A 13,752-nucleotide genomic window follows, 5' to 3' on the forward strand; every position below is an offset into this window, starting at 1 on the left:
GAGCACTCAGGGCTGATTTCCTTCAGAATGGAGAGGTTTGATCTTCTTGATTTCCCCTTAGAAGAGTTCAAAGACAAGGTGGCGGAGAGGGGGATTAAATTCAGTTTGCAGTTTCGGAAACCCCGCAAGAACCGAAATGCAGCCACCCTTTGAAAATTTGCACATTATCTTGAGTAATTCAATGCTAAATTTTCCAGCCAAATAATGTGTGCAAAATTGCACAAAGTAGAGGAGAAAGTGTGCGTTAAAATGCAAATTTCAGTGAAGACAGCATACCAAAAGGCTGTTTTGGAAACTGAGAACCACAATAAATGGATCTGTTCCATTTAACCCAGCACCGCATTTTCGACAGTGACCGGGTACCTCCAAAAAGGCCACAAACAGGGCACGAGAGGCCTCCGTCGTGCTGCTCCTGGCATCCTATGGTAGAGTGCCTCTGTACCTGGAGACTCTACATGCCAGGGTTTACAGACTTCAAGGGCTTGCAGGATCCAGTGTAGTTTTTTGTGTGTTTACTAGAACCCGAGTCCACTGATCAGAGTTGCCCTGGGGCAGGGAATAACTCAGGGTGGAGGTGGTGTGTTTGGGGGGTAAATGTAAAATTAAGGACCGCAGCACTTCTGTGCTGAAAGTCGCACCCTGATGGATTTTCGTGAGGATTTGTGGTCTGATGCAGATTTAATTATACAAAGCAGACGGAGAACGCGCAGAGGCGAAACACAACCATTCACCCACAAGGGATGTTTTGAGCATGTACAATCACCCTACATTGGGTGCCCTACAGAAAATCCATCAGGCACTGTCTTGAGGGACAACGGAGGGTGCCTTTGGCAGTGAAGCATTACAGTGGTACATCTAGACACGAACGGGATCCGTTCCACAGCCCCGTTCGCATCTAGAGGTAAACGTAACTAGCGTCTCCGCGTCTGCGCATGCATGTGACGTCATTTTGAGCGTCTGTGCATGCGCAAGTGGCGAAACCCGGAAGTAATGCGCTCGGTTGCCGAGGAGCGCAACTCAAATGCGCTCAACTCGAAGCATATTTAACTCGAGGTATGACTGTAGTGAGGGACGCGGGTGGTGCTGTGGGTTAAACCACAGAGCCTAGGACTTGCTGATCAGAAGGTCGGCGGTTCAAATCCCCACGACGGGGTGAGCTCCCGTTGCTCGGTCCCTGCTCCTGCCAACCTAGCAGTTGGGCAGGACGTCAGCAAGTAGATAAATAGGTACCGCTCCGGCGGGAAGGTAAACGGCGTTTCCGTGCGCTGCTCTGGTTCGCCAGAAGCGGATTAGTCATGCTGGACACATGACCTGGAAGCTGTACGCCGGCTCCCTCGGCCAATAAAGTGAGATGAGCACCGCAACCCCAGAGTCGGTCACGACTGGACCTAATGGTCAGGGGTCCCTTTACCTTTACCTTATGACTGTAGTGACCTCCCTGGGGCACAGACCTTGGCCAGGTGTCTGGAGGTCCTGAGCTGCCCAGACAACAAGACCCCCCCCTCTCGGCTTTGCCAAAGGAAAAGCAGAACAAGACGTTGGGCACCAGCTTGGCTGGAAGGAGGAGTGCAAAGCGCCTTAGGGACTCCGTTGTAGATTTGTGTAAGGTTTACTCCTGAGTCTTTTCTTCTCCCAAAGATATCCTGCAAGACAATGGAGGTTTGGGATCAGAGTTTTCCTTCTTCTAGATGAGCTACCTTCCCAGGTGGATGAGCCCCAACTGTGCTTTGCTTCCCTCTGCAGCACAGGCAGAAACCGCCTTCTTGACCATTGGACCCATTCTTGGTCTCTTCCATTCTGTCCGCCAGAGCCTGTCTTCACATGCAGGGGAAGCCCCTAACTCACTGAGGGCTTGAGATTCCCAGGATTGTCTGGCCCCCCAGAAGGTCTGAGGGACAGCGGACCGGCCCCCTGCTGAAAAAGTTTGCTGACCCCTGCAAAAGTTTAAGCACTGATGCCTTGTGTTTGCATTTTCCTCCTCCCTCCTCCTCTCGTTTTCCTTGTGTGTTGTGTCATTAAATAAAGAAAAAAGACCACAAGCCTTTTAGACTGCAGGAGCTGCCTTGCCACTGACCTTTGCAAGCCACTCTGGGAGTCCCCCCCCCCCCTTTTGCTAGAAAACCAGGGCAAAATTATTATAAGACAACTAATACAATGAGCACGCTTACCCACTGGGCCCAATGGGATTGCGCTCTTCATCGGAATTTGATTCGTGGGTGCCAATGAATTGCAATTTGCCTATCCCAACATTCCAATTCTTCCCAATATGCCAGGAAACGGCTATGTTCCCTAATAAAACGAGGGCCGCATCTAAAAATAATCGTAGCCGATCCTATAAAATGGCTGTTTAAGTGCAGAGGAAAGGACTTCCTTTCAGATGTGCAAATTTGAAATAATAATAAACTCATGGGCTGCAAACCAAGAGTTAAGAATGTGCATGTCAGGTGTGTGAAATGTATTTTTTTTTTAAATCCAGTTTTAAAGATACTGCTCTAGCTGCTATTCCTGATGGCCACAAGATGGCGGCAGCCGTGCGCTATCCCAGTGGAAACTTCTAGAAGAGCGCTGGAGGAGCCCCTTCCACGGAGATTTTTGTCTCTGTGCTGTGCTGCATGTGAATCGGGCCGGATACTGGCACCACGTGATGGTGGTGGCAGAAGTGATCTTATATGGCTTTTGGTGGAAAAGAGGGGGGACTTGTTAAAATTGTGGGATGGGGGCCTCTCCATCCATCTCTCAGGCTCAGCCTTTGAACCGGCCCCCTGCTTGCCTCTCTGGCCCCCTGGGACAAACCACTCCAGAGACCCAACAACCTGATCATTTGGGGTGGGACGCGGGTGGTGCTGTGGGTAAAAGCCTCAGCGCCTAGGGCTTGCCGATCGAAAGGTCGGCGGTTCGAATCCCCGCGGCGGGGTGCGCTCCCGTTGCTCGGTCCCAGCGCTTGCCAACCTAGCAGTTCGAAAGCACCCCCGGGTGCAAGTAGATAAATAGGTATCACTCCAGCGGGAAGGTAAACAGCGTTTCCGTGTGCGGCTCTGGCTCGCCAGAGCAGCGATGTCACGCTGGCCACGTGACCCGGAAGTGTCTGCGGACAGCGCTGGCCCCCGGCCTCTTGAGTGAGATGGGCGCACAACCCCAGAGTCTGTCAAGACTGGCCCGTACGGGCAGGGGTACCTTTACCTTTACCTTAGACTGATGCAACGTCACCTTGGACCAAGCATCCCCAACCTGCGGCCCTCCAGATGTTTTGGCCTACAACTCCCATGATGCCTAGCTAACAGGACCAGTGGTCAGGGATGCTGGGAATTGTAGTCCAAAACATCTGGAGGGCCGAAGGTTGGGGATGCCTGCTTTGGACCTTCCCTGAAACAGAGGCCCGTTCAGATTATTCTTATATTGTAAGCGGCTTTTTCTTTTATATACAGTGGTAACTTAATTCGTTCCGGAGGTCTGTTCTTAACCTGAAGCACCACTTTAGCTAATGGGGCTTCCTTCTGCTGCTGTACCGCCGGAGCACGATTTCTGTTCTCATCCTGAAGCAAAGTTCTTAACCTGAGGTAATATTTCTGGGTTAGCAGAGTCTGTAACCAGAAGCGTCTGTAACCCGAGGTACCACAGTATATAGGTAAAGGTAACGGTACCCTGACCGTTAGGTCCAGTCGTGGACAACTCTGGGGTTGCACGCTCATCTTGCTTTCAGGCCAAGGGAGCAGGGGTCTGTCTGCAGACAGTTTTTTCAGGTCATGTGGCCAGCAGGACTAAGCCGCTTCTGGCGAATCAGAGCAGCGCACGGAAACGCCGTTTACCTTCCCGCCGGAGTGGTACCTATTTATCTACGTGCACTTTTTGGTGTGCTTTCGAACTGCTAGGTTGGCAGGAGCAGGGACCGAGCAACGGGAGCTCACCCCGTCGTGGGGATTCGAACTGCTGACCTTCCAATCAGCAAGCCCTAGGCTCAGTGGTTTAGACCACAGCGCCACCCACGTCCCTTATATATAATTTATTTATTTGTTTTTTCAAATTAAAATTTTACAGTTGCACATCGAACATACAACATGAAAAGAAGATTCCGAAGAATCTCCTGGACTTCCCTCTTCCCCTTTGTAGGTCTTATCATTAATCATTTTCTCCTTCATCTTTTATGATGATCCAAAATCTTCTACCTTCTCTGTTGTGTCTAAAATTCACCATTAAACTACAGTGGTACCTCGGGTTAAGTACTTAATTTGTTCCGGAGGTCCGTTCTTAACCTGAAACTGTTCTTAACCTGAAGCACCACTTTAGCTAATGGGGCCTCCCGCTGCCGCCGCAGCGCGATTTCTGTTCTCACCCCATAGCTGTCAACTTACAGATTTGAAAATAAGGGACCAGCAGCCTTGAAAATAAGGGACCAGCAGCCTCACCTCTTCCAGGCACTCCAGTCTTCCTGTCCTCCTGCAGTCTGCTCAAACTCATGCTGGTAGCTTCGAGAACACTGTCCAACCAACTTTGTAACCAGAGGTTCAACTGAATAGAATATGAATCACATGCACCACAAGGCCTATGCAGCCTCAACTTAAGATGGCTCTGCAGCCTGGCTTTGCACTGCGAAGTTTGCAGCAGCACGTGCAACAAAATGGCGTCCAGCATTCAAAAACCCCCTCAGCTTGCATTAACTAGCCACACACGAGGCATGCAAGCTCCACCCCCCAGTCATTCTTAGCCTTCTTATTGGGTGAGCAACACAGCCAAGCAACACAGTTGGAGCCTCCCTCCTCCCTGGCCGGCAGGGAGGGAGGGAGAGGAGCTGCTTCCTTTGAAATTTAAGGGACATTTAAGGGACACCCATCAATAAGGGACAGCAGCGGGACATGGCGCTGGAATAAGGGACTGTCCCTTCAAATAAGGGACACTTGGCAGCTATGTCTCATCCTGAAGCAAAATTTTTAACCCGAGGTACTATTTCTGGGTTAGTGGAGTCTGTAACCTGAAGCGTATGTAACCTGAAGCGTCTGTAACCCGAGGTACCACTGTACAAGTGATATTCCAGTCCTGTTAACTGTTTGCAATGGTCTTTAAGAGAAGTTATAAATTTTCCCCATTCCTTATTAAAATTTTGGTCTTCCTGATTTCTGATTCTTCCGGTCATTTCGGGCCATTTCGGCATAGTCCATCAAATTGATTTTCCATTCTTCTCTGGTAGGGACTTTTCCCAATGAGCGGGAACTGCAACGAAATGTTGCAGCATGATCCGCACCCCCAACCCCCCCCCCCCACTAAATCTGCAAAATAAAAAACGGGGAAATGCTTATGTTTGGGACTTACTCCCGAATAAATGTTCTGTTTTAAAAAAAACAAACACAAAACACAGAGGCTGCCAGGCGCCTTTCCCTTTAAACCAAGAAGAAAACCTTGACTTGGAGGTGCAACCAACGAGTCGCAAGGCTGGAGCGGACTTTCAGCGGGAGGGCATGTGACTCGCCCGCCTTCGGACTGCAATTCCCGAAAAGTCCCGCGAGAGGCGTCGCTGGCTGGCTGGGTTTTCTGGAAACGGTGCGGGCGGGCGCCGAGCTGCCCTTGCGCCGCGCGCGGAGACGTCGCCCAGTCATGGCTCCCCGCATCTTCCCCATTGTCAAGTGAGTCGGGCGGGCGGGCCTCCTTTGCTTTCTTTGTCTTTTAATTTCTTTTTCTCCTTACGTTCAATGGGGAGCAAGGATGACCAGGTGGCAAATGCCTCCTGGTTCTTTTGGAGCTTTTGCAAATCCCAGCAGCAAAAAAAGAGGAAAGGAACAAGCCTTCTGTTCCACCCCCATTTTATTTTGGCATGTTCTGAGCTGAAATGTGCATTTTAAAATGAAATAAAAACCTCCCTGTGCATTTCCATATGCTGGTGCCCAGAAATATTAAAACAGCTTTTATTCCTTCTTTGGTTGCAATGGCTAGAGGCTGATGCAAATAAAGATTATTCTGATTTTTCTTGGGGTAATAATGTTGGTGCTGATCTCACTGTCATAATATTTATTTCATCACCTCCCCCCCAAGCAAATCCTGATGCCAAAAGCGATCACATTTTGCAAAATATGTCTTTGTGAGCTCTTTCCACTGTAATCTGTTGGGTCCAAACAGTCCCTCCCATTTCACTGGCAAAAACTAACTGGGGTCACTGTGCCCCCGAAGGACCAGGTGCGCAGCCTGGGAGTCATTCTGGACTCACAGCTGTCCATGGAGGCGCAGGTCAATTCTGTGTCCAGGGCAGCTGTCTACCAGCTCCATCTGGTACGCAGGATGAGACACTCCCTGCCCACAGACTGTCTCGCCAGAGTGGTGCATGCTCTAGTTATCTCCCGCTTGGACTACTGCAATGCGCTCTACGTGGGTCTGCCTTTGAAGGTGACCCGGAAACTGCAATTAATCCAGAATGCAGCAGCTAGACTGGGGACTGGGAGCGGCCGCCGAGACCACATAACACTGGTCTTGAAAGACCTACATTGGCTCCCAGTACGTTTCCGAGCATAATTCAAAGTGTTGGTGCTGACCTTTAAAGCCCTAAACGGCCTCGGTCCAGTATACCTGAAGGAGCGTCTCCACCCCCATCGTTCAGCCACTGAGGTCCAGCTCCAAGGGCCTTCTGGGGGTTCCCTCGCTGCGAGAAGCCAAGTTACAGGGAACCAGCCAGAGGGCCTTCTCGGTGGTGGCGCCCGCCCTGTGGAACGCCCTACCAGCAGATGTCAAAGAGAAAAATAACTATCAAACTTTTAGAAGACATCTGAAGGCAGCCCTGTTTAGGGAAGCTTTTAATGTTTGATGCATTACTGTATTTTAATATTGTTTTGGAAGCTGCCCAGAGTGGCTGGGGAAACCCAGCCAGATGGGCGGGGTATACATAATAAAATATTATTATTATTATTATTATTATTATTATTATTATTATTATTATTAATTCAACTTCCACCTGTTCTGATTGTTGTACATAAGCTTGATAATTTATTTGGGGCAGGGGCGTAGCCAGGATTTTTGTTGAGGGGGGCAGAACCTCATTTTGCTATGTATTTTTATTGATTTCTGCCCCCCCTGGCTACGCCCATGATTTGGGGGCTTATATTGCACCTGCTCCCTCTCTTTCCAGGGCTGCCCTCTGCCTATGAATACTGTGCCCCCCCAAAAAAAATCAGCCCCTCTCATTGTGTCTATGGGCTGCAGAAGAGGAAGCTTTACCTGTTGGAATTCTGCCTGTCCCGTGACCAACACAAGTTTCTTTGACATTTGGCTGCCCTTTGTTAAGCAAATTCTCTGGTGCCTCTGAGCATATGCAGAGTTCATCCCCTCCCGCTGAGGAAGGAAGTTTATTATTATTATCTATTAAATTTCTATACTGCCCTTCGTCCAAAGATCACAGGGCGGGTTGCGGCATAAAAACACAAAATACATAACGAAAAAGAAAAACCCCAAGCCAATAACTCATTACAGTGGTGCCCCGCAAGACGAATGCCTCGCAAGATGGAAAACCCGCTAGACGAAAGGGTTTTCCGTTTTGGAGGTGCTTCGCAAAATGAATTTCCTATGGGCTTGCTTCGCAAGACGAAAATGTCTTGCGAGTTCCTGCGGGGTTTTTTCCCTCCCCCCCCCTTTTTCCTAAGCCGCTAAGCCACTTATCAGCTGATCCGCTAAGCTGCTAAGCCGCTTAACAGCTGATCCGCTAAGCCGCTTAACAGCTGATCCGCTAAGCCGCTTAACAGCTGATCCGCTAAGCCGCTTATCAGCTGATCCGCTAAGCCGCTTAACAGCTAAGCCGCTTATCAGCTGATCCGCTAAGCCCGCTAAACTACTAATAGCGCTAAGCCGCTAATGGGCTTGCTTCGCAAGACGAAAAAACCGCAAGACGAAGAGACTCGCGGAACGGATTCTTTTCGTCTTGCAAGGCACCACTGTATTAACTTTACCCAAGAATCCTCTTGCACTACTTCTGACCTGAACTGGCTCTTCCATGCAAAGTGTTGTATTTCTCATATTTTATGTCCTCTGGAGGTGTGAGACTTTTGCATACTTTGTCCTCACAAGCACCCTGGCAAGGTAGACTACGGCTATAGACGAGAGAAAGCGAGAGACTCAAATTGTGCCTTCTGTGGGCCTGAACAGTCTCCTGGTTGCAACTGCAAAGCCGTTTATATATCTTTTGCCAGTCTCATCCCTTTCCTGAGATGACTCAGTAGATAGAGCGTGAGACTTAATCCACGGTTACCAGACGTCCCCGTTTCCCAGGGACAGTCCCTGGATTTCCAAATCAGTCCCCATAGAAAATTTTTTGAAATTGAAAAGTGTCCCTGGATTCACTGAAAAAAATCTGGTAACCTTCTCTTAATCTCACGGTTGCGGGTTTGAGCCCCGCATTGGGCATTGCACGGGGTTGGGATGGATGACCTTCGGGGTCCCTTCCAACTCTACAATTAATTGATGTCTGTTTTTATGCATATTGTGTTGTTTTTATGATGTTAGCCGCTCTGAGCCCGGCCTTGGCAAGGGGGGGCAGGATACAAATAAAATTTTATTATTATTATTACAATTCTGTGATCCTATGATTTTTCTGCTCAGGTTCCTGGTCAAAGGCGGCCTGGCAGGGGGAGCCATCTACGTGGTTTACAGCCAAGGTTTGCTGAGCGGGGGCGAGGAGGGGGCCCAAGCCCTCCGAAAAGCCCAAGAAGCGCTCCCCCCAGCTGTGGAAGAATGGGCGAAATATTTCGGCTGGAAGGTAAGAGCTCATGGGAGCGTTGGCTGAGCTGTGGTTTCCCAGACCTCTTGAGGATTATTATTTTTGTTGTTGTTGTTTAGTCGTTTAGTTGTGTCCGACTCTTCGTGACTCCCTGGACCAGAGCACGCCAGGCCCTCCTGTCTTCCACTGCCTCCCGCAGTTTGGTCAAACTCATGCTGGTAGCTCCGAGAACACTGTCCCACCATCTCGTCCTCTGTCGTCCCCTTCTCCTTGTGCCCTCCATCTTTCCCACCATCAGGGTCTTTTCCAGGGAGTCTTCTCTTCTCATGAGGTGGCCAAAGTCTTGGAGCCTCTGCTTCAGGATCTGTCCTTCCAGTGAGCACTCAGGGCTGATTTCCTTCAGAATGGAGAGGTTTGATCTTCTTGCAGTCCATGGGACTCTCAAGAGTCTCCTCCAGCACCAGAATTCAAAAGCATCAATTCTTCGGCGATCAGCCTTCTTTATGGTCCGGCTCTCACTTCCATACATCACAACTGGGAAAACCATAGCTTTTACTATACGGACCTTTGTCGGCAAGGTGATGTGATGTCTCTGCTTTTTAAGAGGCTGTCTAGGTTTGTCATTGCTTTTCTCCCAAGAAGCAGGCGTCTTTTAATTTCGTGGGGATTATTATTATTTATTAAATTTTAGTATCTGCTCTGTTTTTTTGCCACAGCAACTCAAACCAGCTGACACATATTTTAAGCAAAAAGCCGACGCATGCACACCTTAGAACTAGCATTGTAAAAATAAATAAATCCAAAAGGCAGTTCTCTCTTTTTTTAAAAAAAATAAATCTAGATTGAAACACCCCACCCATGCAGTAAGCCCATGGATAATTGAAATCCAAAGGTTTTATGAAAGAAGGAATGTTTTTTCCTGGTGCCCAAACCTATGTAATGAATGCAAACTTGTGTGTGTTTGTGTGTGTTTGTGTGTGTGTGTGTGTGTATGTGTATGTGTGTGTATGTGTGTGTATATCTGTGTGTGTGTGTGTGTGTGTGTGTGTGTGTGTGTGTGTATGTGTGTGTGTATATCTCTCTCTGTGTGTGTGTATGTGTGTGTGTGTATATGTGTGTGTGTGTATGTGTGTGTGTGTATCTGTGTGTGTGTGTGTGTGTGTGTGTATCTGTTTGTGTGTGTGTGTGTGTGTATATATATCTGTGTGTGTGTGTGTGTGTGTGTGTGTGTGTGTGTGTACACACCGTATATACTCGAGTATAAGCCGACCCAAATATAAGCGGAGGCACCTAATTTTAGCACAAAAAAAACCTGGAAAACTTATTGACTCGAGTATAAGCTGGTTCACCACACCACAAACCTGGTGGTGGCGGCAGCGGCGGAGGAAGAACGAGCAACCTGAAAGGTATTCAAAGAAATCAACAGAAAACTAAAATACTCTAAAAGATTTCAAAAGGAAGAATGACAGAGGAGGCCAACTGCATAATGTGCATTTAACCCAGTAAAGATAATATTTTTTTTTTAAAAAAAAGATCTTAAACGTTTCAAAAGAAAACCTTACTGAAGGAAGTCAGGTATAAAATGCACGTTTAAAAGGACATAATTAGCAAGCAGCATCACAAGCGTATTGTATTTATTTTATTCATATATAAATTGTGTGTGTGTGTGTGTATTACTCCAATAATAAATTATTATTACTCTTTAGGGAAGCTTTTAATGTTTAATAGGTTATTGTATATTAGTGTTTTGCTGGAAGCTGCCCAGAGTGGCTGGGGAAATCCAGCCAGATGGGCGGGGTATAAATAATAAGAATTATTATTATTATTATTCATTAAATTTATACATTGCCCTTCATCTGGAGAGCTCCAGGCGGCCTCCTGCATCCCTGACCATTGCACGAATGCTCTTTGGGGCTGGTGGAATCCAGTGGCATTGATGGCTGACAGGTTCCCTACGCCTGCTCTAAACAGAGATTCCTAGGTCTTGAATCCAGAACCTTTTGCTGATGGACTACATGGAACTGGCAGAAATGACTGGCAGAATCCGAGACCAGGGAGAAGAGTCGGTGGAAGAAGATTGGAAAAAAATTAAAGACTATTTACAGAAACACTGTAAAATTAATGAATGTTAGAAGGATGTTGGAATGAAGTTATATGGCTTTAGCAGAAATGTTATAAAGAATTAAGTAAAAATAGATTGTTAATGGGCCAAAGGGGAAAAAATAAGGTTAGATTGGGTTAAGATAAATTATAAAAACTGAGAAAGATGGAAAGGATTTGCTGAAATAGCTAACTGAACTGGAATACAAAAAAGGGAGGTGTGAGGAGGTCGTTGAAACAAGTAAATGAAAGACAAGATATGGAAATATTGGATGTGTTTTTAATTGTTTTTGTTTTTGCTTTTGTTTTGTTAAGATAAGTAGTGTTTTTGTTTTTCTTGTATTGTTTTGCTTTGTTTAACTCTTTTTCTTCTTTTGTAATCTTTAAACTCTTAATAAATATTACTTTTTTTAAAAAAAAATGAATCCAGAACCTTTTGCAATGCAAGCTGTTTTCGAAGGAGCCACTAGCCTTTTTAATATGCCTCCCTTGTGTTCTTCATTCCTCCAGCTCCCGGCTGTCCCAAAGACTGAATTCTCTCTCTGCAGCTACTGGAACTCAGGTAAGGCTTTTTAATTCAACCCCTGGTGTTGTTGTTTAGTTGTTTAGTCATGTCCGCCTCTTCGTGACCCCCTGGACCAGAGCACGCCAGGCACTCCTGTCTTCCACTGCCTCCCGCAGTTTGGTCAAACTCATGCTGGTAGCTTTGAGAACACTGTCCCACCATCTCGTCCTCTGTCGCCCCCTTCTCCTTGTGCCCTCCATCTTTCCCAACATCAGGGTCTTTTCCGGGGAGTCTTCTCTTCTCCTGAGGTGGCCAAAGTATTGGAGCCTCAGCTTCAGGATCTGTCCTTCCAGTGAGCACTCAGGGCTGATTTCCTTCAGAATGGAGAGGTTTGATCTTCTTGCAGTCCATGGGACTCTCAAGAGTCTCCTCCAGCACCAGAATTCAAAAGCATCCATTCTTTGGCGATCAGCCTTCTTTATGGTCCAGCTCTCACTTCCATACATTCAACCCCTGACGCACGCCAATTCCTATTATCTTCTTCCCCCCGGGCAAATATGTGGGTAAACTGTACGCAGAGCGAGTCTGCCCCTGCGGCCTGATAGATGTGGAAACCGTCTCTCACGTCTTGCTACGATGTCGTTTTTATGAGGCTGTATGCTCGGTCTTTATCACCCCTGTTATACAGAAAATTCCAAGTGGGTCAGAACCTCAGTGCTTAAAATCCCTGATAGAGGTTAAGGATACAGTGGTACCTCTGGTTGCGAACGGGATCCGTCCCGGAGCCCCGTTCGCAACATGAGCAGAATGCACCGCACGTCTGCACATGCACGGGTCGCAATTCGCCACTTCTACGCATGTGCGTGACGTCATTTTGAGCGGTTCAAATCCTCCGCTCATCCACAAAGCTCACTGGGCCACCTTCGGCCAGTCGCTGCCTCTCTCAGCCTAACCTACCATGCGGGGAAATCAAATGGGGAGAAGAACTGTGTACACGCTGTCAGGAGTTCAGCCTACACTCGAGTAGGACCCTGGCAGAGACACATGCCCAACTGGCATGTTCTCTCCCTCCTGGTCGATCGTTCGGGAGCTTCATAAGCTTTCTTCAGCCCAAACATCACAGCGACCGATGCCAACAGACACCGGCACACTTAGGGATCTGCAGAGTTTGCGCAGTTCGTGTGACAGACCTCAGCAACTCAGCATTTTGGCTAATCTACTTTATTTACATATAAACACACACGGAGCACTGCAACATGGCTCCCTCTCTCTCTAGCATCAGACAGCAAAAGGACAATAGTCCCACGTCACGGAACACAGTAACACAGACATCCTGTCTCCGTCACTTCCCACTCTGTGGAGTCAAAACATACACCGTCATGTGATAGACAACAATCCCATGACTGCAGTCACGGAGCAGGAATTCTAACACACGCCACCTCCAAGCTCCTTGGAGGGGGAAAAAGGTGGGATAAATGCAATAAACAAACAAATGGAAACATGCCCCCCCCCCTGCAAAAAACAGGGGAAAAGATACACCGACTGTTTGATGGGTACTGAGCATGCTCAGTGGCTGCAGATTGCTAACTTGACTGGCAGTGGGGGAATGGAATTCTCAGCAGGGAAAGCATCCATGCTGCAACTTTCCGTTGCAGTTTCTTGCTTTAATTTTCTTGTTGCTCTTCTTGTTGTTGTTTTTCTGCAGGGGTTCGGACGACAATCGGCGCTCTCTCCGTAGCCCCCACCAGGGCCAGTGAATATACCCAGAATGGATGGAAGTACATGAAGGACCTCATCAAATGAAGCCTCTCTGATAAGGCCCCCTCTTGTCGCCTTTAATGGGGAGGTGTTCAGCACCAGAGTCTGGCCCCTGTTTCTCAAGGGCTGCAATAAAAGACTTTATAAGAAGAATAAGAATAATTTATTATTTATACCCCGCCCATCTGGCTGGGTTTCCCCAGTCACTCTGGGCAGCTCCCAACAGAATATGAAAAACACGATAAAACGTCAAACATTTAAAACTTCCCTAAACAGGGCTACCTTCAGATGTCTTCTAAAAGTCAGATAGTTGTTTGTTTCCTTGACATCTGGTGGGAGGGCGTTCCACAGGGCGGGCGCCACCACCGAGAAGGCCCTCTGCCTGGTTCCCTGTAACCTCACTTCTCGCAGTAAGGGAACCGCCAGAAGGCCCTCGGAGTTGGACCTCAGTGTCTGGGCTGGACGATGGGTGTGGAGACGCTCCTTCAGGGATACTGGGCCGTTTAGGGCTTTAAAGGTCAGCACCAACACTTTGAATTGTGCTCAGAAATGGATACATGAACCCAATTCCTGTTAGATTTTGAATATTTTTATTTATGTTAAATATAAAGAGGCAAACATTGACCGTGGATAGAAAAGACTGTCCAGAATATATAATTTTTTACTAATAGCTTAGTTTTGTTTCTGTTTAAATACTGCCACT

General features: G+C 47.7%; 1 protein-coding gene across 1 annotated transcript; it reads left to right on the forward strand.

Moving 5' to 3' along the window:
* The first annotated feature begins 5,508 nt into the window (after nt 1–5,508).
* On the forward strand, nt 5,509–13,316 carry MICOS13 (mitochondrial contact site and cristae organizing system subunit 13). The gene is made up of 4 exons (XM_053372423.1): nt 5,509–5,615; nt 8,569–8,725; nt 11,297–11,348; nt 12,997–13,316. Exons 1-4 carry the CDS (start codon nt 5,587–5,589, stop codon nt 13,092–13,094), a joined length of 336 nt encoding a protein of 111 aa, XP_053228398.1. The 5' UTR covers nt 5,509–5,586; the 3' UTR covers nt 13,095–13,316.
* The last annotated feature ends 436 nt before the right edge of the window (nt 13,317–13,752 follow it).

Source organism: Podarcis raffonei, chromosome 18 (assembly GCF_027172205.1).
Source record: "Podarcis raffonei isolate rPodRaf1 chromosome 18, rPodRaf1.pri, whole genome shotgun sequence".
Classification (NCBI taxonomy): Eukaryota; Metazoa; Chordata; class Lepidosauria; order Squamata; family Lacertidae; genus Podarcis; species Podarcis raffonei.